At 40.8% G+C, this 22,555-nt stretch overlaps 1 protein-coding gene across 3 annotated transcripts in view; it reads left to right on the top strand.

The window, feature by feature from the left end:
- The window catches only part of AFTPH (aftiphilin), a 58,249-nt gene that overhangs the window by 3,221 nt on the left and 32,473 nt on the right, over positions 1–22,555 (top strand). For all 3 annotated transcript variants that reach the window (XM_084799549.1, XM_084799551.1, XM_084799550.1), the window contains exon 2: positions 14,184–16,135. In XM_084799549.1, coding sequence (XP_084655675.1) covers positions 14,216–16,135 — 1,920 coding nt within the window. In that variant the 5' untranslated portion in view covers positions 14,184–14,215. The remainder of the gene's footprint in view (positions 1–14,183; positions 16,136–22,555) is intronic.

The following is a 22,555-nucleotide window of genomic DNA, read 5'->3' as shown; positions in this document are numbered from 1 at the left end:
ATTTGACTGTTGCTTTCACTTAAACTATTAGAGAAATATGTGCTAAACTTTAGGGGGAACTGTGCTTCAACTCTAACACGTTGGTATAATCAGCCTAGTTTACCTACATTTTAGAACTTTCTAAACGTTGTAGTTAGCGTTTTAAATACTTTCCAGGAGTGTATTTGTTAAAACTGAGTGTCTTGTGGTAGTCTTACGCATGGAGATACCACACACGAATAAGACGTTATATCCAGCATCAAAATTTCTAGTCCAGCAAACAGCACCTTCTAGATTCTTAGATAAGTCTTTCTTCTCTGTATGTATCAAATTTATTTATTGGTGTTTAGAGACATTTTTAAATATCATGAAAAAGCTCCTGAAAGAAATTCGGTAGGAGTCACATATTACGTAGGGCACTTGAGTTTGAATGTTATCTGATCTTTTGACCTAGAAGCTTTAATGAAAATAACCCCATGTCAAGCAAAGATATATCCATAAGACACTGATCAATTTTGTAGAACCCAATTGTCTGAAAAAAAATCTCAAAATCTAGGTGATTCTGTTATAAAACATAATTTTAAATTTTAATCTGTATAAAAAGCTTGATGCAGCCAGTGGTGACGCACACCTTTAATCCCAGCACTCGGGAGGCAGAGGCAGGTGGATCTCTGTGAGTTCGAGGCCAGCCTGGTCTACAAAGTGAGTCCAGGACAGCCAAGGCTGCACAGAGAGACCCTGTCTCAAAAAAAAAAAAAAAAAAAAGCAGTGAAGTTTGAGTACTGGTGTGTGTGTGTGTGTGTGTGTGTGTGTGAGGGGGGGGGCGGGGGAGGGAGAGAAGTATACCAGGCAAGGAATTCATTAAATATCATCTCATTGAGGAATTGCTCTTTTTCTTTGCAACCTTCTCCTCAAGTCTCATTATAGCAGTCGCTTATATATTTAGATACTAAAAAAAAGATCCTCAAGAATGATTTAAATTAAATGTTTATATTCCAGTTTAATGTTGCTGAGAATTTGTTTTTGTGTTTGGTTGGTTGGTTTTGGGGTTTTGTTGGTGCTGTTTTTGTTCCTTTTTTCAAGGCAGGGTCTCTCTGTGTATCCTTGACTGTCCTGGACTCACTCGGTAGACCAGGCTGGCCTCGAACTCTCAGAGATCAGCCTGCCTCTGCCTTCTGAATGTTGGGATTAAAGGCGTGCGCCACCACGCCCCGCTTGTGTTTGGTGTTTTAGCCAGGTTTCATGTAGCTCATGTGTAGTTGAGGCTGCCTTCTAGTCCCTAATTCTCTAGTCGCTGCTCCTCAGATGCTTGCATTACAGGTGTATGCTAACATCCAGTTTTCAACAATTTGTAAATTAAAAAATAAAGGCCCTTTCTCTCTAAGCACTTTCAGTTCCTTGATATATAGGCCAGAAAGACTTTACAGCCTGAACTTCATTTGTTGTTGTTGTAGTTGTTTTAATGTGACTTTGAAATATGCAGCAACTATGGATTTTATGTATGACATTTTGGTAATTATTTTTTAATTAGTATATGCATGTACAATCACAAGACCTTTTGCAGCTTTGCATAATAATTTCTAACACTGATACGTGTGCAAGCCTTTCATCCCAGTACTTGGGAGGCAGAGGCAGGGGGATCTACAGAGTGTGGATCGAGGCCAGGCTGGTCTACAGAGTGTGCTCCAGGACAGCCAAGGCTACACAAGTCTCGGAAAAACAAACAAACAAAAAATCAAAATAAAATAAGTGAGTTTTAGTGAAAGGCTGTAGTCATAGGTATACTATCTTGGAAAATGATTTATGTAGTTCTTTCAAAACTTGTTCTTCCAAGAGTTGTTACCAGCAAAACCAACCCAGGTACCAGGACATTTCTGTATGTGACCTTTCCACTTCGTGTGATGCAGCTAAGGAGTCTCAAACATGCCAGTGTTTTTTGTTTGTTTTGTGTTGCTAAGGCATGACCCACAGGCCCCATGCATTCTAGGCAGGCACTGTGCCAGTGAGCCCCATCTCTAGCCCAACAAGATACTTTTGAAAATGTTTTTGTGAGTCAGTGAGGTGGGTCAGTGGGTTAAAGGAGCTTGCTGCCAAGCCTGTGGTGACCTGAGTGTGATCCCCAAGACCCATATATATGCTAAAGGAGAGAACCAACTCCCGTAGGTTGTCATCTTGATTTCCATATGGATGCACACATAAATGTAAATTTAAAATCTAAATTTTCCCCAAGAATATGTTGTTAGTTAATCCTCACAATACCCCTATAAGGTAGTATCTAGAGTCCTAGCCCCATTTTTCAGAGGAAACAGAGGTACAAAGATAATGATTTTCTTAAGGCAAAGCAGCTACTAAGTGACCAGGCAAGAGACAATATAACATTTATGTAGTTTTGGGGCCTTATTTATTTATTTATTTATTTATTTATTTATTTATATTTTATGGCTATTGATGTTTTACCTGCAAGTATGCCTGTGTGAGGGTGTCAGATCTTGGAGTTACAGACAGTTGTGAGCTGCCATGTGGCTGGTAGGAATTGAACCCGGTCCTTTGGAAGAGCGGTCAGTGCTTTTTTTTTCCCCCTACACGTGGAACCTGTGGCATGCATTGCATTGGTCAAAGGCTGCTTAGATAACCTTGCTTCAGGGCTGGTGAGATGGCTCAGCAGTTAAGAGCACTGACTGCTCTCCCAGAGGACCTGGGTTCACTTCCCAGCATCCACATGGCAGCTTACCACTGTCTGTAACTCCAAGATCTGACACCTTCTCACAGACATACATGCAGACAAAACACCAGTACACATAAAGTAAAAATAAATGAATTATTTTTTTTTTTTTAAAAGAAATCTTTCTTCAGGGCTGGAGGAATGGCTCTGCGGTTAAGAGTCCCCTTATGTAATTTTTTAAAATGCACCACTATACTACCTTTTTTTTTTCCCCTCCTGAGACTCATGAAGCATGTATCACAAGTTTAAAAATGTGTGGGCTGGGGGTGTTCTGCTCAGTTGTAGAAGACTTGCTTGTATGTATAAGATCCTGGGTTCAGTGCCAGCATTGTCCAAAAAGAAGTGGAATAGTAAACACAAGTAAGTATAAAAGTTAGCCTCTGGAGAAGTGGGAGTGCTAAAGGATCAAGCCTGTGACTTTTCAAATGGATCTTTACTGTTTGAAACCCTAGTTGGTTCGAGTAAGTAAGATGTAACACACCGGTTGGTATTAACAGTTGTGTAGTGGGTGTGTGATCACTTCTTCTCCCCAAGCTTTTATTACTTGAAATGCTTTGTAGTAAAATAAAAAGTTTAAATATTTCACTTGAAAAGAAAGCATCACTTTTTCTTTTAGCAGGATTTCAGGAGAGAGTAGGGAAACAATGTTATTTTTGTATTGACTTCATTTTAAAGTACAGAAACTATTAGCTTTAAAATGTGTGGATTAAAGGTTCTCTGGGTTTTTCTGTCTTAAGTTCTTTTGCTTGGGCCCTCATCTAAAATTGATTGCTGCCAAACATGTCAACAGCCCTATATGACACTCATGGCTTATATTTCTGGGTGTGCCCTAAGAGTAGGGGCTCGTTGGTCAGCAGTTAGACCAATTTCCTGGAAAAGAGAGGTCAAACACTATTGGGTGGGAAGAGTTCCTGAGTAGTGTAAAGAGGAGGAAAACAGATACACTATTCTGTCTTATTCCTGTTGACCACAACCACTCCTATTCCAAATAGCTAGGGTAAAGGCAAACCGTTCAAAGATAAATCCCTAAGAAACTAAATATATGTATCTTCAGAGCTTAATTTATAAGCACTTTAATGTGAATAGTTCCCAGAGAAAAGTAACATGGTAAATGTGGGCAAATTTCTTCCTATTGAGTTTATCTTTATAGACACATAGCATATTGTAAATAACTTTAACTGAATATCTGCTGAGGCTCTTTATGTATTCCTAAAACAGTAACCAGGTACCTGCTCTGTGTAAGGCCACTTTCTACGTGTTGCGGACACTGAAATGACACAGTAATAAAGCCCTGCGTTCACAAAACTGATTTCTTGTGTATATGTTGTGCATGTATACACATTTGTGTTTGGGGTAGATATATATAGCAATAAGGTAGCAGGCATGAAAAAAAAAAGTTGGTTTGGGGGATAAAGGAGAATTACTTTTTACTTTAAGTCACAGTCTGGGTAATAGAGTATTGATGGGTCTCTTTTGCTTAACTTATGGTGGGTTGAAGGTGCAAGACCTACAGGAAGAAAAGAGAACCAGGGAGAGAGAATGGAAGAGGCAGAAGCATGCCCAGAATATTGAAAGGACAATGGCAGTATGTCTAGAATAACAGGCAGGAGAGTTAACAAGAGGTCAGCTCAGAGACAGGATGCATGAGCAGTGTTGGGAACCCTTTATAAACATTCTAAAGACTAGCTGTTTACTATGTGCACTGGGAAGCCACTGCTTCCCAAGGTTTCCAAGGGAAGATGTCAGATAACATATATTTTGCTTTATTTATAATTTATATATATAAATTGTGTACCTGGTGCCCGAGGATGCCAGGAAAGGGTGTCAGAGTCCCTGCAGGTGGAGCTATGGATAGTGGTGAGCCATCACGGGGTGCTGGGAGTCAAACCCAGGTCCTCTGCAAGAGCAGCAGGTGGCCTGATCCCCAATTCTCCACCCTCTGCCATGTTTGCATATGTTATGTTATGATAAATGGATATGTTAGGGCTGAGAGTGCAACCCACTGATAGTCTGTCCTTAAGCATGTACAGTGTTGTAGATTTGATCTCTTACACACATGCACATGTGCAAATGCACACATACAAACACACACATTCCTACACACGTCTACTTTCAAACAAAAGGATGCATGTCCCTGCTGAATAGAAAATAGACTATTGGAGTGTAAAAGTGGGAGCAGAAACGTTCATTGAGGAACTAGGTACAGTGACGCAGCTCAGGCACAGCGGCCAGGACCAGGGGTAGAGGTATAAGAAGTGGTAGGACAGTGCTTGAATTGAAACCTATCCTCTCCCCGTTGCTAAGTGTGGCGAAGCTGTAGTGCAGCCCCTTCTAAAGACTGGAGTCCGTACAGCCAGTGTCCTGACCTTTCGTCTATGCTACATTCTAACCAAATTCTATTACCTGTCCTTCTGTGCCTGGCTCCGTGTCTTATCCGTAGTGCCAGCCATTTTCTCTATCAGACCCTTCAGAAATGTTCTTACCTGGGAATAGTGCTGTATACCTTTAATCCTAGCACTCAGAAGTTTGAGGCAAGCCTGTTGTACATACAGAGTTCCAGGCCAGCCAAGGCTATTATACAGGAAGCTGTCTCAAAAAACAAAATAGGAAAGACAATTTCTACCCCACCCCAATAGCTTCTCGTTTTCATTATTTTTCCTTTTCCAATCAAAGTGCGAGTTTTTTCTTAAAATCCTGTTAGCCACACTCTATCACCTCTAATAAACACACACACACACACACACACACACACACACACACACACACAGTTTTAAATTGTTTAGCCCTTCTCATATTAATCTCCCTTAATTTCTTTTAAGTCCTGGCCTGGAGAGATGGCTCAGAGGTTAAGAGCAGTGACTACTCTTCCAGATGCCCTAAGTTCAATTCCCAGCAACCACCTGGTGGCTCACAACCATCTATAATGTGATCTGATGCCCTCTTCTGGCCTGCAGGTGTACATGCAGGCCGAGCACTGTATACAGAATAATAAATAAATAAATCTTTAAAAAATGTTTTTCTTTAAGTCCTAAGTTTCATTAAGGTTACTCCCTTTACTTTGTTCTAGCAGCATTTTACATAGTAGGTATTCAAGGAATAGTTCTGGTGGGTATATTTTGTATGCTTAAAGCACACAGAGTGTCATATCAGACAAGACAAAAAATGCCCACATTTAAAAACAAAACTGATCTCTTACAGTTTTTATTTGGTTCAGATTTTTGAAATGGAGTCTTACTATGAACCCCTGGCTGTCTTGGTACTTATTGTATAACCCAGGGTAGCCTCAGACTCCCAGCAGTCTTCCCTTTTCACCCTCCTAGTAAAGGGGTGTACAGGCATGTGGCACCACCCTTAGCTCCTGATCTGCCACTGAGATATATATATATATATTCCATGTTTTTCACCAAAGTGAGAAAAATTAAATTTATTGTTGTGGGGGAGCACTTTATGTTGGCTTAGAGATCAGAGGATAACTGTGGAGTTGAGTTTTCTCCTCCCACCTTTATATGGGTTTCAGGAATCAAACTCAGGTCACCAGGATTGCGCAACAACCCCCGTATCTACTGAGCTATCTTCCTGGCCCACTAAAATGGAGTTTTGTGCACACTGTTCAGATTGTTTGCTTTGCCAAGTCACCTAAACTAATTTTCAAGGCCATATTCAAATTATTCCCAAGTTCATCCAAAAATGGTATGTTGAAATCATTAATAACTTCATGTTATATTTTTTTGGTGCTTAAATATTAGGAAATTAGAAAAATACAGAAAATAGGGGGAAACTGGTATGCTTCATATTGCAGGAATCCGTCTGTTTAATGCCTGATACCAAAGACAGACTCCAGAACAGGTATCAGAAGGAACAGACTGTACTGTAGGAGAGATGTCCCCTGCTGGCGCGCGCGCGCGCGTGTGTGTGTGTGTGTGTGTGTATGCGCGCACGTCTGTGTGTGTGTGTCTGGGGGGGGGGAGACTGGTGCTTGTTAGAGAGGTCAGAGAACAACATCAAGCATCTTCCTCAGTGTTCGCCTTTTTTTCTTTCTTTCTTTCTTTCTTTCTTTCTTTCTTTTTTTCTTTTTTTGAGGCAAAATTCTCCTGTGAACCAGGATCCCACTGAGTTGGCTGAGCTGGCAGGAGCAGGCTGCTGCGGTGTGTCCACCTCGCCTGGGCTGGGACTAGAGCCATGTTGCCTGGTTGTCAGGCTCTCATGCTCACGCAGCAGACACCTTACCACTTGATCCCTCTTCACTTGACAGTTTGCTTCCAGAAGAATCTGTGGATGTTTTGCGGTTCTTTCAGCTTCTTGTGTTTGAATCACATTGACTATATTTGTTTCTTCTCATGTGTTTGTTTGAGACAGGGTCTCATGTAACCCAAGCCAACCTTTAGAGTTACATATGCAGTTACTCTGGCATCATTTTTAAAGGCCAGGCTGTCCTCTGCTTACCTCACAGTAACAACAGCTTTGTGTTCTCATACACCCATTTTGCTTAAATTGAGTCTTGATACTTGTAGCCAAAAGCTAATAGTTGTCCCCTTTCTCTTTTCTTCTCCTTGCCTTCCTGAGCTCATTTTGCATCTTAACTTTAAAAGTGTCTGCTATTTTTCATGCCCAGTTCAGACCTTAGGCAAGTGCAGCGTCTCTTGGTGAAAGACTAATACCATGGCATCCTCACACAGTATGCTCCACTGCCAGGCTGCCAAAGGGCCCCAGTCTATGGCTCACTGCAGCTTGGATTTCTAGATTGCTCCTCTGACTCTTTTATATCAGAACTTACAAAAATTCCTAAGCCCCAAAGCCTTTGATCTCTCTGGTTTATAGCCCAGATAGTATGCTTTGCCTTGCATTTTTAATTACTGTTCCTCACTTCCATTGACCTCTACCCTCATAAGGACATGGTTTCCCCTGAAAAACTTGTCAAAGTACAGCAGCCCTCCTGACGTGCTCACTCCCCTGCTTTGACTACTTCAGGCATATTCTGCTTCCTACCTGTAATGAGACTCTTGTATGAACTGTTTGTGTTTACTATGGTTTCACTGTCCCTAACTGCCAAGACAATACCCTCATGTGTTTACTTCCTTCTAAAATGCCTTGGAACAAGCAGGCATTAAAATAGCAAGTGGAATACCTCCTCTCTCCTCACTTATTTGCTCAGGTAATATACAGAAATTAGATAGATGGCTGGCTGAAATTTTTATGGTGCTGAGTAAGTTATCTGTTAAGAAAGGTGAAGAGGCAGTGTTGTATGCCAGGTGTAGCATCGAAGTAGCTCATTTACATTTACATTTCTGTTAAGCAAAAGCACATATTAAGGCCCCATATTTTCAGTGTTTAAAAACAATGGATTGTTTAACTTAAATATAATGTTTAAAATAATTGTACAATTGCTCCTTTTATTAACCTAAAGCTTCTTTTGAGTAGAGTTGGCGGAATACAGCATAATTGTTTGGGACCGTATGAACCAACTCCACACTAGCTGGTGGGCTGAACTGAGAAGCAGTGGCCTGATCTTTCTGAAACTTTCTTAAGGGCAAATGAGTCAAAGCCAAGACTGCTGGAGAGCAAATAGAGCAATGTGTGTTCTTTCAACAGGTGACTCGGGATTGAGAAGTATAGAAATCTTTGTAGTCTAGAAGGACTGAATACCTAGAATACCTAGAAAACGGAATACCTTGCCAAGAGGTGACAGGGGAAAAACAAAACTACTATTTCCTATGTTGTTGCCTTGGTTACAAATATCCTGGTTCAGATTTTTGTGTTTGCATTGACAGCTGATTTTGAAATAGACTCGAACCAATTAATTATTCCATTTTCAAACAGTGAAAGATTCTGTAAAAAGCAGTAGGTTAGATGCAAGCAGATTCTGCTAGAAACATCATACACTGTTCTTTAAATATCAGGTATTGCTGGGCATGGCGCCTGATGTCTGTATTCCCAGTGTGTAAAAGACTTAGGCCGGAAGATTGCCGTGAATTGAGCCCAGCCTGAGCTACATAGTAAGACAGGAGGGGGGGAAAGGCCAGCATTGTAGGAAAGTAAAATGGTACATTCACTTGAAATATCTTTGCAGCTTTTATAACCTAACTGTGCACTTACCATAGGTTCCAGCATCACACTCTGGGCACCTTACATTTCTAAAGCACCTATATGTGGATGCTTTTAGCATCTTTATTATAATTCTTTTATAGCAGAAAATACTAGAAACCCAAATGTTCTTCAGCAGGCAAATGTTTGCACAATAGAGCATCTGTACAGTGCATCCTACTGACCTGTGGACAAATGTGATAACCACAGTGAACCTCAAGGGCATTATATGCAGTAAAAAAAGAAGCCAACTGCAGGGGGTTTGCATTCTGTATAGTGCAATTTACCCAGCACTCTGAAGCTGGACCTGATAGTGTGGCCTGAAATACTGGCTGCTCTGGAAGCTGAGGGAAGATGCTCTAAGGTCAAGACTTCTCGAGGCTACAGAACAAATTATTACCAACTTTGACAATTTAGTGAGACTCTGTTTCATGCAAAGAGAAAGCTGAATAAGGTCTGTTCTCATGCTAATAATGTGCTAGCCAGTTTCTGATTTTGCTGCTGTATTAGAGCTGTGCAGATGTCACCATTACTGGGAACTGTCTTAATGGGTATATAGGATTCCATACTATTTTTACAACTTTTAAAGATCTGTTGTTTCTAAATAAGAACTTTAAAAAAAAAAGTATATTGTACAATCATGTTCATGGAAGCATTATCACAATAACCAAAAGGTGCAGTCAATCCAAAAGTTCTCTGACCAGCTATGGGGTGCACATCCAGTGGAGGGTTGTGTAGCTGCAGAAATGAATGACCCTCTGGACTATGTAAAGCAAGCAGGAGGAACTACTGTTATGTGGGCACAGAGGGGTTTTGGAAGATGAAGAGCCAGGTTTTTAGAGATTAATGGTTGATTTATAGTGTGTGAGTGTTTTGCCTGTGCATATGTATGTGCACCACGTGTGTGCCTGGTGCCTGAGGAAGTCAGAAGAGAAGATGTCAGATCTGTTGGGATTGGAGCTGTGGAGGGTTGTAAACCACCATGTGGATGTTAGGAACTGAACCTAGGTCCTCCGCAAGGATAGCTGGTGCTCTTAACTATTGGGCCATCTCCAGACCCTTAACTTAGACAGAATCTCTCTTGTAACAGTCCTAGCTGTCCTGGAACTTACTATGTAGACCAGGTTGGCCTCAAACTCACAGAGCTCCACCTAGTGCTGGGATTAAAGGCGTGCGCCACCACTCCTAGCTGCCCTTAACTTATTTTTTTAAAAAGATGTATGTGTATTTTCTATGTCTGTTTATTAGTTATGTGTGCAGGTGTCTGAGGGGGGCTAGGAAAGGATGTCGGAATCCCTGGGGCTGACAAGCATGAGTCTGGGAATTGAACTAGCCTGTGCTCTTAAATGCTGAGCCATCTCTCCATCCTCCAATATTTATTTATTTGTTTATTATTCATTTTATTTATATTCATTTTGAGAGCTGAAGAAATGGCTCGGTGGGTAAGATCTGCTCTACAAATATGAGGACCTGAGTCTGAATTCATGGCACATAAAAAGCCAGGCACGACTATGTGTGCCTATTACCCCAGTATTGGGGTGCAGAAATAGGGAGACCCCATGAGCTCGATGGCCTGCCAGCGGCCCAGCTAAGAAGGAAGCATCCAGTTCAGTGAAAGACATTGTCTTAGGTAGAGCGCAAAGGAGGAAGGAGACACCAGTGTTGTGCTCTTGACTCCCAAGCACGCACCAGCACATGCACATGGGCCACCAGACAAGTAAAGAAGATCAGATCTATGTGAGTCTAATTTCTTACTTTTAAAATGAACAGAAGGCCAGGTGGTGGTGGTACGTGCCTTTAATCCCAGCACTCAGGAGGCAGAGGCAGGTGGATCCCTGTGAGTTTGAGGCCAGCCTGGTCTACAAAGCAAGTCCAGGACAGCCAAGGCTACACAGAGAAAAACTCTGTCTCGAAAAACCAAAAATAAAATATAAAATGAACAGAAGGCTGGGCAGTGATGGCACACATCTTTAATTTCAGGACTCCGGAGGCAGAGGCCAACCTGGTCTACATAGTGAGTTCCAGAACAGCCAGGATACACAGAGAAACCTTGTTTTGAAAAACAAAACAAACAAAAGCAGACAAATAATATCTCAGCTAATGTTATTTTCTTCCTTATAACAATTTTATAATGAAAATAATTTAACATAAATATGCTACAGTACAGTCTTTTCTGACTTGTACATTTCTGTCATGTAAGTCTCAATGGCTGACCAGTTCTTGACCTTTAAATTTTTATTTCAGTCTGTCTTTACTAATGGTATAGATTTCTTACAGGCAGCATATTGTTGGTCTTGTTTTTAACCCTGCTAGTTTATGGTTGTTGTTTTTTTGTTTGTTTGTTTGTTGTTTTTTGATAGTTTGCCTCTTTTAATTGGAGAATTAAGACCATTTATATTCATGGTCATTGTTGACAGAGGTATACTACATTCTCCTGTCTTTTTATGGTTTTTGTTTGGTTTTTTTTTTCTGGTTAGTTTGAATAATCTACTTCCATTTCTTTTTCTCTGAATTCATCTTAAAGGTTTAGTGGTTTATCAAATCAATCATGTTTGGCTCTTTTCTAAATCTCATTGGCTGATTTTACTATTCTGGTGTTTCTTTCATGATTGTAATCATCACCCTCTTTTTTTTTTTTTTTTTTTTTTTATGTTGATCATGCATTTGGGTTAGGCTTATCTTGGAAGGTCTTTATCTCACCTGTGAGTCTGAAGAGTGACCTTGTTGTATACAAAGTTATTTTCTTTCAAGACTTGAAATACAGCATTCCTTACCTTCTAACCTTTAGAGTTTCTGCTGGTGACTTTGCGTTTATTCTGGTGGACTTCTTTATAAGTGACTTAACACTTCTCTCTTGTAGCTTTTAATAGTCTTTCCTTGTACTGTTGCCAGTTTAACTATAACATGATGTGGAGAAGTTTTCTTCTGAGCATGTCTGCTCAAGACTCTAAATATCTGCAGGACTTGGGAATTTTCTGCTAGTGCTTCCCTGAATACACTTTCTATGCTTTCTGCTTTCAGTTCTGTTTCTTTGTCTATACCAACTCATAATTTTGATCTCTTACCTCTCAAAGATCGTTTCTTATGTCTGAACGTGACAATTCATCAGCATTGTCCTTAAGCCCTAATACACTTGCTCTATATAAGCTCACCTTACTGGTGAGGCTCTCAGCTGACTTATTTATTTGATATGGCGAGCTTTTCATTTCTAAGAATTCTGTTTGCCTGTTTTTCAGAATCTCTTATTGATATGTTCTTTCAGATCCATTATGACAGTAATTCACTTGTTTAATTATTCCCTAATTATTTGTACTATTTTATTCTCTTTGAGTTCACTGATCATTTTTTCAATTGATTCTTTGTGAATTTCACATCATATACCCCAACCCCAGTCATTTCCCACTTCTTTCCACCTTCCTCCCAAAAGAAAATTTAAAATAAAAAATTTAAAAATCAACATCTTGCCACGGAAGCTGCAGTACGTCATGGTGTGAGTCACTGGTCTGCTTTGAGGCCTCTGCCTTCTGCGGCACCATCAATACTGGGTCCTCACTGAGACTCCTCCTGAGTCATGGATGTCCTGCAGCTTTGGTTCTGCAGGACCAGCCCTTTCACGGGCTCCAGCAGCTCATAGGTGGGGTAGATGTTGGCGTGGTCAGCCTGCCAGCCAGCTCTCCCTTGCCTAGGCCACCAGGGCCAGCTCTCCTGCACCTACTGATCACTTTTTAGATTAATCTTTGTTAGTTATTTGCCCAGAATTACATTTATTTCATGCAGTATTTCATAGATTTAAATTTAGTTACTGGTAAGTTATGAATTTTTGTAGAAATATTTGCCTTGTTTATTCATCTTTCCTATATTTTTCTGTGTTGGCATCTGAGCATCTGTTGGGAGGACTATCTCTGTGTTGATGCGAGGTCTCTTTGGTGCGCAGCTTCTCTTGAAGGCTCAATCCTTAGTAACTCCAGAGAAACTGCAGTAACGAGTTATACTTGCTGCACTGGATTTCCCTCCCTTTCTCTGAAGCCAGGGCTGCTGACTTGCATTTCTGCTTCTCCAGTCTGCTTTTTAGTTCTCCTATTTATTTTTCATTCGTATTCATATTCTCTCTTTTCTCCACCTTCTTTAGGCAGAGTTTAACAATGTAGCCCCAGTGGGTCTAGAACTCCCTATAGTCCAGTCTGGCCCCAAACTTGGAATCCCCTGCAGCCTCACGCATGCTTGGATTGCAGGTGTGACCCACCATGCCTTACATTGTCAGCTCTTTACTGACTCCTAAGAGTTCTTTCTTTCTCCAGAATACAGTTGCCCTTTCTTATTCGCAGAGCTGTGCACAAAATAGTTGTCATCTTCTCTCTACCCGATCTTTGCTTTTTAAAATTCATTTATTTTATACTACATATGGGTGTTTTCCTTGTATGTTTTGCTTACATGCTTGTGTGTGTGTGCTTGGTGCCCCAGAATATCAGAAGAGGCCATCAGTGGATCCTGAGAATGGAAGCTGGGTCTTCTGCAAGAGCAAGTGCCTTTAACTGCTGAGCCATCTCTTCAGCCCGCAACCTTTGCTTTTAATACTAAGTCTTACTTGGTCTTCACACAAAGGATCAGAATAACATTGACAAGTTCAGTTTAAGAATTAAGTACAGGGGGCTGGAGAGATGGCTCAGAGGTTAAGAGCACCATCTGTTCTTCCGAAGGTCCCGAGTTCGATTCCCAGCAACCACATGGTGGCTCGCAACCACCTATAATGAGATCTGGTGCCTTCTTGTGGTGGGCAGGCACACGTGTGGGCAGAATACTGTATAAATAATAAATAAATCTTAAAAAAAAAAAAAAGAATTAAGTACAGCCAGGTGGTAGTGGCTCACACCTTTAATCCCAGCACTTGAGAGGCAGAGAACTCCCTATGAGTTCAAGGCCAGCCTGGTCTACAAAGCGAGTCCAGGACAGTGAAGGCTACACAGAGAAACCCTGTCTCGGAAAAAAAAAGTTAAGTACATAAGGGCTGGAGAGATGGCTCAGAGGTTAAGAGCCCTGCCTGCTCTTCCAAAGGTCCTGAGTTCAATTCCTAGCAGCCACATGGTGGCTCACAACCATCTATAATGAGATCTGGTGCCCTCTTCTGGCCTGCAGGTGTACATGCAGACAAAACATTGTGTACAGAACAGAGTAGTGTAATTTTTATTGTTTTAGTGGTGGTGGCTTTGGCTTGTTGTTTGGTTTTTGAGACACTCTTGTGTCCAGGTAGACTGGCAGGAAAATGTCCCTGATCCTCCCGCTGGTACTTCCTGAGTCACCATGGCCAGATAACTCTGTATTATTTAAAAGGAACTTGAAAACCTTGTTATATGTAATCTGTCTTCTCAAAAGAAATAATACAATGCTTTTTCTTTTTTTAAAGGCATAAATTAATTGTTGGAAAGCTGCTAAACAATGGAGCCAGACATCATTCGAATGTACGCTTCCTCTCCCCCACCATTAGACAATGCAGCAGAGGACGACGAGGAGGAGGAGTTCGGGGAATTCGGAGGGTTTTCAGAAGTCAGCCCTTCTGGTGTAGGGTTTGTTGATTTTGATACACCAGATTATACTCGTCCCAAGGAAGACTTTGTACCTTCAAACCATTTTATGCCAATTCATGATTATTCAGAAAATGTAGATAGCCTTACAAGCTTTAAGTCTATTAAAAATGGAAATGATAAGGGTGGCACTGCTGAACTTTCTGCTCCTGTGAAAAGTCAGACTGATGTTGTACTTTCTACCACCAGCAAAGAAATGACTCCATCTAAGACTTTAGATCCTTCTTCCATTGATGGTATGGAAAGCCCGGGAAACTTAAATAAAGTAGTGGTGCAGGGACCAAACACTGGACAACCCAGAAGTCTCTCTCCAGGAGATTTTAGAACTGATACAAGCATTGTTCATCAAACCACGCAGTTAGAGAGCTGCAACGGGGAAAAGCCACCTTGTCTGGAAATTCTAACAAACGGGTTTGCAGGGTTGGAAACTGTAAATCCTCAGGGAACAGATGACCTGGACAGTGTGGCTGCTTCAAAGGGATCCAAGCCTCCTAGCATCTGTGGCACTGAGTGCAGTTTAGATTCTGCAGCTAGTCCTGCTAAGGAATTTGCAGATTTTGCTACATTTTCCCAAACAGAAAGGATACAGCCAGAGGAAATAGCATGTGCAGTTTTAAATGACGGTGATGCATTGACCAGAATCAACAGAGTCAACCAGCTGAATTCTATGAAAGAAGTGACTTTGGGTGGAAGCTTTGAGGATAAAGGAGGTGCTGATGGAGAGCTTCAGCCCCATGTGTTAGAATGCAGTGTGGTAACTGACAGAGGTTTCAGTGTTAAAAAACAAGACCTTCAAGCTCTGCAACAGGATGAACTTTTACAGTCAAGAGTTCAGTCTGAGGCTTGGAGCTTGGTAGACTCAAATGAAAATTCAGAAGCCATTAGGAGGGAACAGTCTAATACTGAGGAAAATGATTTATTTGCTTCTAAATGTGCTGATGTATGCGTGGATTCTATTAAAACTCCTGATGTTAATGAAATTGGTTCTTCCAAAGAAGAAAATAAAAAGTTTACTAATTCCAAAAGTCCAGACCCTGATCCCACAGAAGAAAATGTTTTGGATGACTCTGTTGCAAGCATAAAAAATGGTGACAGCGGTAACAACTTTGTGACTTGCCACGAAACCAATGAGGATGATTTTGGTGACTTTGGTACAGCCAGTGGCACCACTCCACCTTTGGTTACTAGTACTCAAGATTCTATGAGTGATGTCACTTTTGAAGAATCCTCAGAGCATTTTCTACATTTTAGTGAACCAGGTGATGATTTTGGAGAATTTGAGGATACAAATGCTGTTTCTTGCCAAGAGGAAATGGTATTTACTGAGTCAGACCTAAGACAGACATCTGATAGTTTATCAGGAGAATATCCATTGGCAGAAAAGCCTGATAGAAAAGACAGTGAACTTGACTCAAAACTGGAAAATGGACAAGACAGTGAATTTGGAGATTTTGATTCTGTGCCAAATACCCAAGGTAACAACGACAGTGCTTTCCAAGACTCAGATGACTTTGCAGACTTCAGCTCAGCTGGTCTTAGCCACGCTGTAGACTGGAATGCTTTTGAGGATGAACAGAAAGATGGTTGTTCCTGGGCTGCCTTTGGGGACCAGCAGGCTACTGAATCTCATCATCGGAAAGAAGTCTGGCAGTCACATAGGACAGATGAGAGTATTGATACTCTGGGAACCCCTAAGATGCATAGTGTCTCTTTAGTAACTTCCAAAGGAACAGTTGTTGGTGGCCATGTGCAGGAATCAGCCACTTCAGCGCAGGTATGTACTCATTTCCTCTGTATTGTATAACATGTTAATTGCCAGGGAGAGTTCTAATACAAGCTTTTTAAAAAACTTACCTGGATACCTGTTACAGAAGCTTTTGTGTGATATATATTTGCTGGCCTGGCTTGTAGATTAATTAGATTTTTCACAACCCTTTGAAAAATAGCAAAACTGCTATCACAGGGAGTTTCTTAAATAGTTAACAGAAATTCATTGGTTTAAATTATTCATGAATAATATTTGTTGTAAATATTATCCATTTTCCTTCTGGTTTCTTTTATCTTTATATTGTTTTTTTTTTTTTTAAATCTAAGTCTTTTTTTCTTAAGTTTAGAGGTAAAAAAAATGTCAATTAGCTATGTCTCTTAAAAAATTGATAGCTGATTGTGGTGGCTCACACCTTTAATCCCAGAGCTCAGGGAAGCACATGCAGGCATATCCCTGAGAGTTTAAGGCCAGCCTGGTCTACAAAGCAAGTCCAGGACAGCCAAGGCTACACAGAGAAACCCTTTCTCTAAAAACATGCATACATACATGTATATATAGAGATAATAAAAATTAGATTGAAGTACAGTTTTGATTGCAGGAGAGAGCTAATGGGACTTAAAACCTCATGATTTAGCCACAAAAAGATTTGGCAAGAGATAAATGAAAGTTTAGCCCTAGAAGAAGTGACTATGGATTAACTTAACTGTGGCTATATTAGTTTATTTATAGTTTCTTGCTGTGTGTGTTTTGTTTATAACTTCTTAGGGAGAATATTTTCACTACTCATCACCTGTGGGTCATTCTTTCTGCTTCATATTCTTTCAGAAAAGGTTCGTTAATATTTATTTTGATCTAAAACAGCCCCTGTAGTTGTAGTTTGAAATCATTGTTTCACAGCCCTGAGTTGTCCTAGTTTCTGCCATTAACTCGGCCCACGTGGTGAGGAGAAGGGCGTTCTCCTGGGGAGGTCACTTCTTTATAGTGGTGATTGACGTGGAACATCTTGTCCGTAGGCTTATTTTTAATATACTGTGAGTATGTCAGTATGGGCTACTATTTTTCCAGTTGTCTTTTGCTAAGAAACCCATTTTCAACTGTTAGTATCTTTCAGGTCTGTTCATTGAAATAAAAATACTTCATTACTTTGATAGCGTTGATACATGTGGTATTACCAGTTGGTACTCACAGCTTTTTACTTTTCATTGGCTTTGAGGCTGAATATTGTATATGCTAATTCAGTTCTTGCGTGGCTTAGCTGATGTGCACTATTAGTATTTAATCATTTATTTTTGAGGAAGAGTCTTATAATTCTAAGCAAGAAATTAACTAATTTTAGTACAAAATGCAGACTGTTGCTTTGACCTAGCCCTTTCCCTATTTTGTTTTTATCTCAGTAAAGTATTGTGTGACAGTGGTATTGGATGATCTTTAGTTTGCAGCCTTAGAATTTTTAACAAGATTGGATAATGAATTTTTAAAAGTATGACCACTTCAAATGGATATCTCTTATATCATGTTGAATTTATTTATATATAATTTAATAATTGAATATACATACATACTTATGTCTATGGGCTTCAGTGGAATATGACATGTGATTTTTGCATCTTGACAGCCTCTTGAAAGCTTTATGGTTTGGAATAAAGAGGGAAAATATCCAGAAACAGAAATGTAAACTGCATCGAGACAGCAAAAATACTTACTGAAGCTTGCTGTGCTCTTTTGTCCCAGGCTTCACATTTGTATTAGTGGCGAGTGGGGCCTGCAGGGCTTTAGAGACAGACGCAGTGTAGGAGAAGAAACTGCTGAAAACAGTTTGGGAAGGCAGCTGAGGTGGGCGTGAGTAAGCCCTGCTAGGAGACTGGGGCACAAGTGAACACAGGTTCAGCAGTGACTTTTGTACCTGTGCTCTGAGGGAAAACTGGCTGGACTTTCCCCTCTGACTCCAGATCCTGCTGAAAACCTCACTGCTTCTACTCTTGCCCTTTAACGACAGGATTAGATTCGTTAACGTGTTTCTTAAAATGTCCCCTAGCTGCAGCAGCCTTCCTTCGTCAGTCTGCAGGTGCTGGCTTGCAGGCACGGCCACGACCTGGCCAGGAGTCCTGATCAATGGCAGGAAGCCTTTTCAACAAAAGAGTTCCTAGCACAAGCACTGATTTAACCCTAAATTTTTGTAAAACTTTAAATATTACTCAGAATGCTGCTTGAGAGTGTAGGTACTGGGTAAATACTATGACTGTGTTCTAGAAGGGACGCCATGAGTTATTTTTTGTTAGTCGCACCAACTGGTATTACTGAAAAAGGTTATTAGATGAGAACATTAAGAATGAAGGCACAAGCCGGGCGTGGTGACGCACGCCTATAATCCCAGCACTTGGGAGGCAGAGGCAGGTGGATCGCTGTGAGTTCAAGGCCAGCCTCGTCTACAAAGCGAGTCCAGGACAGCCAAGGCTACACAGAGAAACCCTGTCTCAAAAAAAAAAAAAGAATGAAGGCACACAGGGGCTGGAGACATGGCTCAGCAGTGGAGAGGACTAGGCTTTGGGAGCATACAAATCCACCCCAGCACCCATGTCAGGTGACTCCCAGCTGCCTGTGGCTCCAGGTCCAAAGGTACCCCACACCCCTGGACTCCCTTGCACCTTCACTCACATGTACATAACCACATGGAGCCACACAAACACATAATTAAAAATAAAAATGTAAAACTTAAGAATGGGGCTGGAGAGATGGCCTAGCAGTTAAGAGCATTTGTTGCTCCTGTAGAGGATGCAGGTTCAAGTCCCAGAACCCACTTCCAGGGACCCAGTGCTCTCTTCTGAATTCCAACGGCACCAGGCATGCACATGGTGCACGTAAATAAATGCAGGCAAAATGCTAATACACATAAAATTAACCCTTTAAATTTTTAAATAAATAAAATGTAATGGTGTGGGCTGGCAGGCAGTTCTTTCATTACTGCCATGCCCCTGCCCCTTGCAAGTATATTTTAAAAAGATCTCTTCTGTTTAAAAAAAATTAAAGATATCGCAAAAAAAGAAAAGGAGGTGGTGAAAAACAGTTTGGCTTATGCTGTTTTGAGGTTAAGTTACTAGTGTTTCACTAGAAAATCAGCATTCTCAAACTCTGAATATAACAGATCTTTTACCTCTGTAATCGTTCGCCCAACATTGTGCATGCTTTACTTTTGCATGCACATTTGAATTTATAACTAGAAATGGAAGTATCAAAATAAAGGAATAAAGGCTGCGTGGGATGGCTCATTCCAGGAATCCCAAAACCCTGGGGCCATGACAGCAGGATGGGAGATCAAGGCCAACGTGAGCTCTGTAGACAGTTCCAGGCCGCCTAAGCAAAAACACACAAATAAGTAGTAAACTTTTTTGGCCTTAAAGATTTTTGTTTACTAAGTTCTTGGTTGAGTTTTATTTCTTTTTTTCACTGTTTCTCCCTCAGAAAATTTGGCATTCTGGCCTTTAATACCAAGTAAGAGAACTGTGTTAGGTTTGTCTAGAAACTGTACAGAAGGAACAAATTGTCTTTTCAGAGCATGGTAAATATTCCAGTGGCTGTTCTTTTTTTAGTTTGAAATTAGGAATTGGTAAGTATACAAGTGTAGCTTGTATTTGATATCTTACTTAATATTTAATGGTGGTAAGGCATAGAGTGTCCTCTGAAGTGGAAGATTAAATTACCCTGATTTTAAGTTACTTCATATAAGACATTGTTAGCAGTAGCAAAATTATTGGCAATAGAAAAACCAGTATTTCTTCATAAGCAAGAAAGAAAAACTAATTAGAATTATGCCGACACTTTATATACAAGATACTTTAAATGAGATGGCATTTCAGTGGCAGAACAACCAAGTCTAAAACCAGAGGGCTTGCCATTCATGCCTCTGAGAGACAGAGCTACACTTGCAGGACACTCTCTGAGTTTTGTTTGGTTTTGCAATACTGGGGATCCAAACAGGGCCTTGTCTGTGCTGGGGTCATTCCAGCACTGAGCCCCACCCCCAGCCCCATATGCCCTTTGTATATTGTGTATCATTTAAAGGAACAGAACCGTAGAGTGGGCGTGAGAGGAGGGGGAGGGAGAACAAATGAATATATAATAGACAGTATTTACTAAAAATTCAGAAGCCCAAAATACATAGTAAGCTGGAAACCATGAAAGCTGTAGTTCTGGTGTGAACTTGTAAGCCTGAAAATCAGGAGAGACAGGACATTATTGTGTGTTCAACAAATACAGTCACATAGGAAGACAGGAAAACTGTCTGCAGAGAGAAATTCCCTGGTTCTCAGTTTTTTTGTTTTGTTTTGTTTTTTCTTCTAGCCATGTCTTTAATTGGCTGCAGCCTTCTCATCTTAGGGAAGGCAGCCTGTTTAGTCAGCTTGTCAGCTCATATGTTAAATCTCATCTAGATACCCTCATGTCTCACCAAATATCTGGGCAGCTGATGGCCTAGTCAAGTTGATGCACAAAATTAACAGTAAGAGTTAATACCATGCACACATACATATCCCTCAAGCTGTTTGAAAGACTGGTAACCTGCTCACGGCTAACACAGACTGTAGGAGACATTCTGTATTAGGTAATGTGGGGGGCTGATTTCCTCAATAGACAAGATGAAACAGCTTCCTATGTACCTTAGGGCTTTGGTTCCCTACCTTCAGACAAAGACAGGACAGTTGTGGAAATGAGTCATACATGATGCTTTGTCCTTTTTGATAATACTAAAACATTTTCATGGACCCAACAAATAAGTATCATAGGCCCTAATAACAACTAAGTGTTGTGCCCACTGTCTACCTTAGTACTAAACATAGTGTAATGATTAAAAGCAAGTCTCTATAGTTGTGCTGCTAGATTGGATCCACGAATTTAGACTAACTTGTCTAACTCCTGTGCCTCAAGATTTACAGAGTAAAGGGGCTGGAGAGACACTGTCAGTCAAGGGCTGGTAATCCCAGCACTGGCTGGGAGCGGGTGGGATAGAGACAGTCAGGTCCCTGGAGCCATAGCCAGCCAGCCTAGCCAAATCTTTGAGCTCCAGGTGCACGGAGATGGAGAACAACTGAGAAATGAGACCCAAGGTCAGCCTCTGGCTGACACGTGCATATGCATTCTCATGATTTAGAGATAGTAGTACTTCAAATGCTTGTGAGGGTAAATAAAATTGCCCTTGTGAAGGTACTGAGCTCACTGATTTTGTATATGCTAAATGCTCAATGAATGTTAGCTGTTCCTGAGTAATTTCCAAACCAAAGTTTTTAGAAAATGGTGTTCAGGAGCTGGAGAGATAGCTCAGCTGTTAAGAAGAGCACTTGCTGAAGGTCTGGTGAGATGCCAGGTGGTTGAGTACATTTGTGCTCTTACAGAGGACCCAGCTTTGGTGTTTCACAGCTGTCTGTAACTCCAGTTCCAGGGACCCAGTGCCCTCTTCTGACTTCTGAGGGCACCTGACATACACAGGGTACACGTACATTGCATACAAGCAAAACACTTACACACATAACATATAAATACATCTTTAAAAAAAAAAACAAGCACAGTAACATACAACCTTTCATACCAAGATTTTGGAGGCAGAGGCAGCTGTATCTAAATTCAAGGCCAGCCTGGTCTACATAAAGAGTTCCAAGCCATCCAAGCCCACCAAGAAGCCCCATCTCAAAAAAGAAAAGAGAAAGAAAAACCACTTACTGCTCTTGCAAAGGATCCAAGTTTGGTTCTTAGTACCCACATCGGGTGGCTTATAGCCACCTGCAGCTCCTGCTCCAGGGATCGAATGCCCTCTTCTGGCCTCTGTGGATACCACATACATGCGCATCAATGCACATATAAACATAAGTAAGTCTTGATTAACAGTGGAAAGGAGGCGAATCTGAATTGCATGGGTTTAACCTTAGTTCTGATTGTTCAGCAATACCCTCATCTTTCAGGTTACTCTGAAAGCAACAGTTCCTATTCTGTTTTCACATTAGTTTTCACAGGTAGGAACATCTGAGTAAAAGTTGACTTGTGTACTAATTAGCAGCCCTCCTTTACTGGCTTCATAGCATTGGACTCCAGTAGGAAAAATTAAAAGGCACTTGCATTGCAGAGCATCTGATTTTCAGCCATACACTTTATTAGAGCCCCAGTTCTTAAGATATTTAATGGCCAGATATACGACTATACACCAGGCTTGGAATTAGTACTTGTAGAAAACCAGATATGCAACTGTACGCCAGGCTTGGAATTAGTACACATAGAAAGCCAGACAATACAACTGAGTTACATAAGCTGGTTATTTAGCTAGCCGCTCCTAGTTTTATTGTTCCATACAGTATATCATCATCACCCTACTGTAAGCTAGAACTGTTGGAAAGACACAAAGCAGATAAGAGCATGCTTTGTTGCAAAAAAAAAAAAGTTTTT

The sequence above is a fragment of the Acomys minous genome (assembly GCF_964271855.1).
Source record: "Acomys minous genome assembly, chromosome: 10".
Lineage (NCBI taxonomy): Eukaryota > Metazoa > Chordata > Mammalia > Rodentia > Muridae > Acomys > Acomys minous.
Note: the sequence above shows the minus strand (reverse complement) of the source record. Positions and strands in the feature narration are given on the sequence as shown.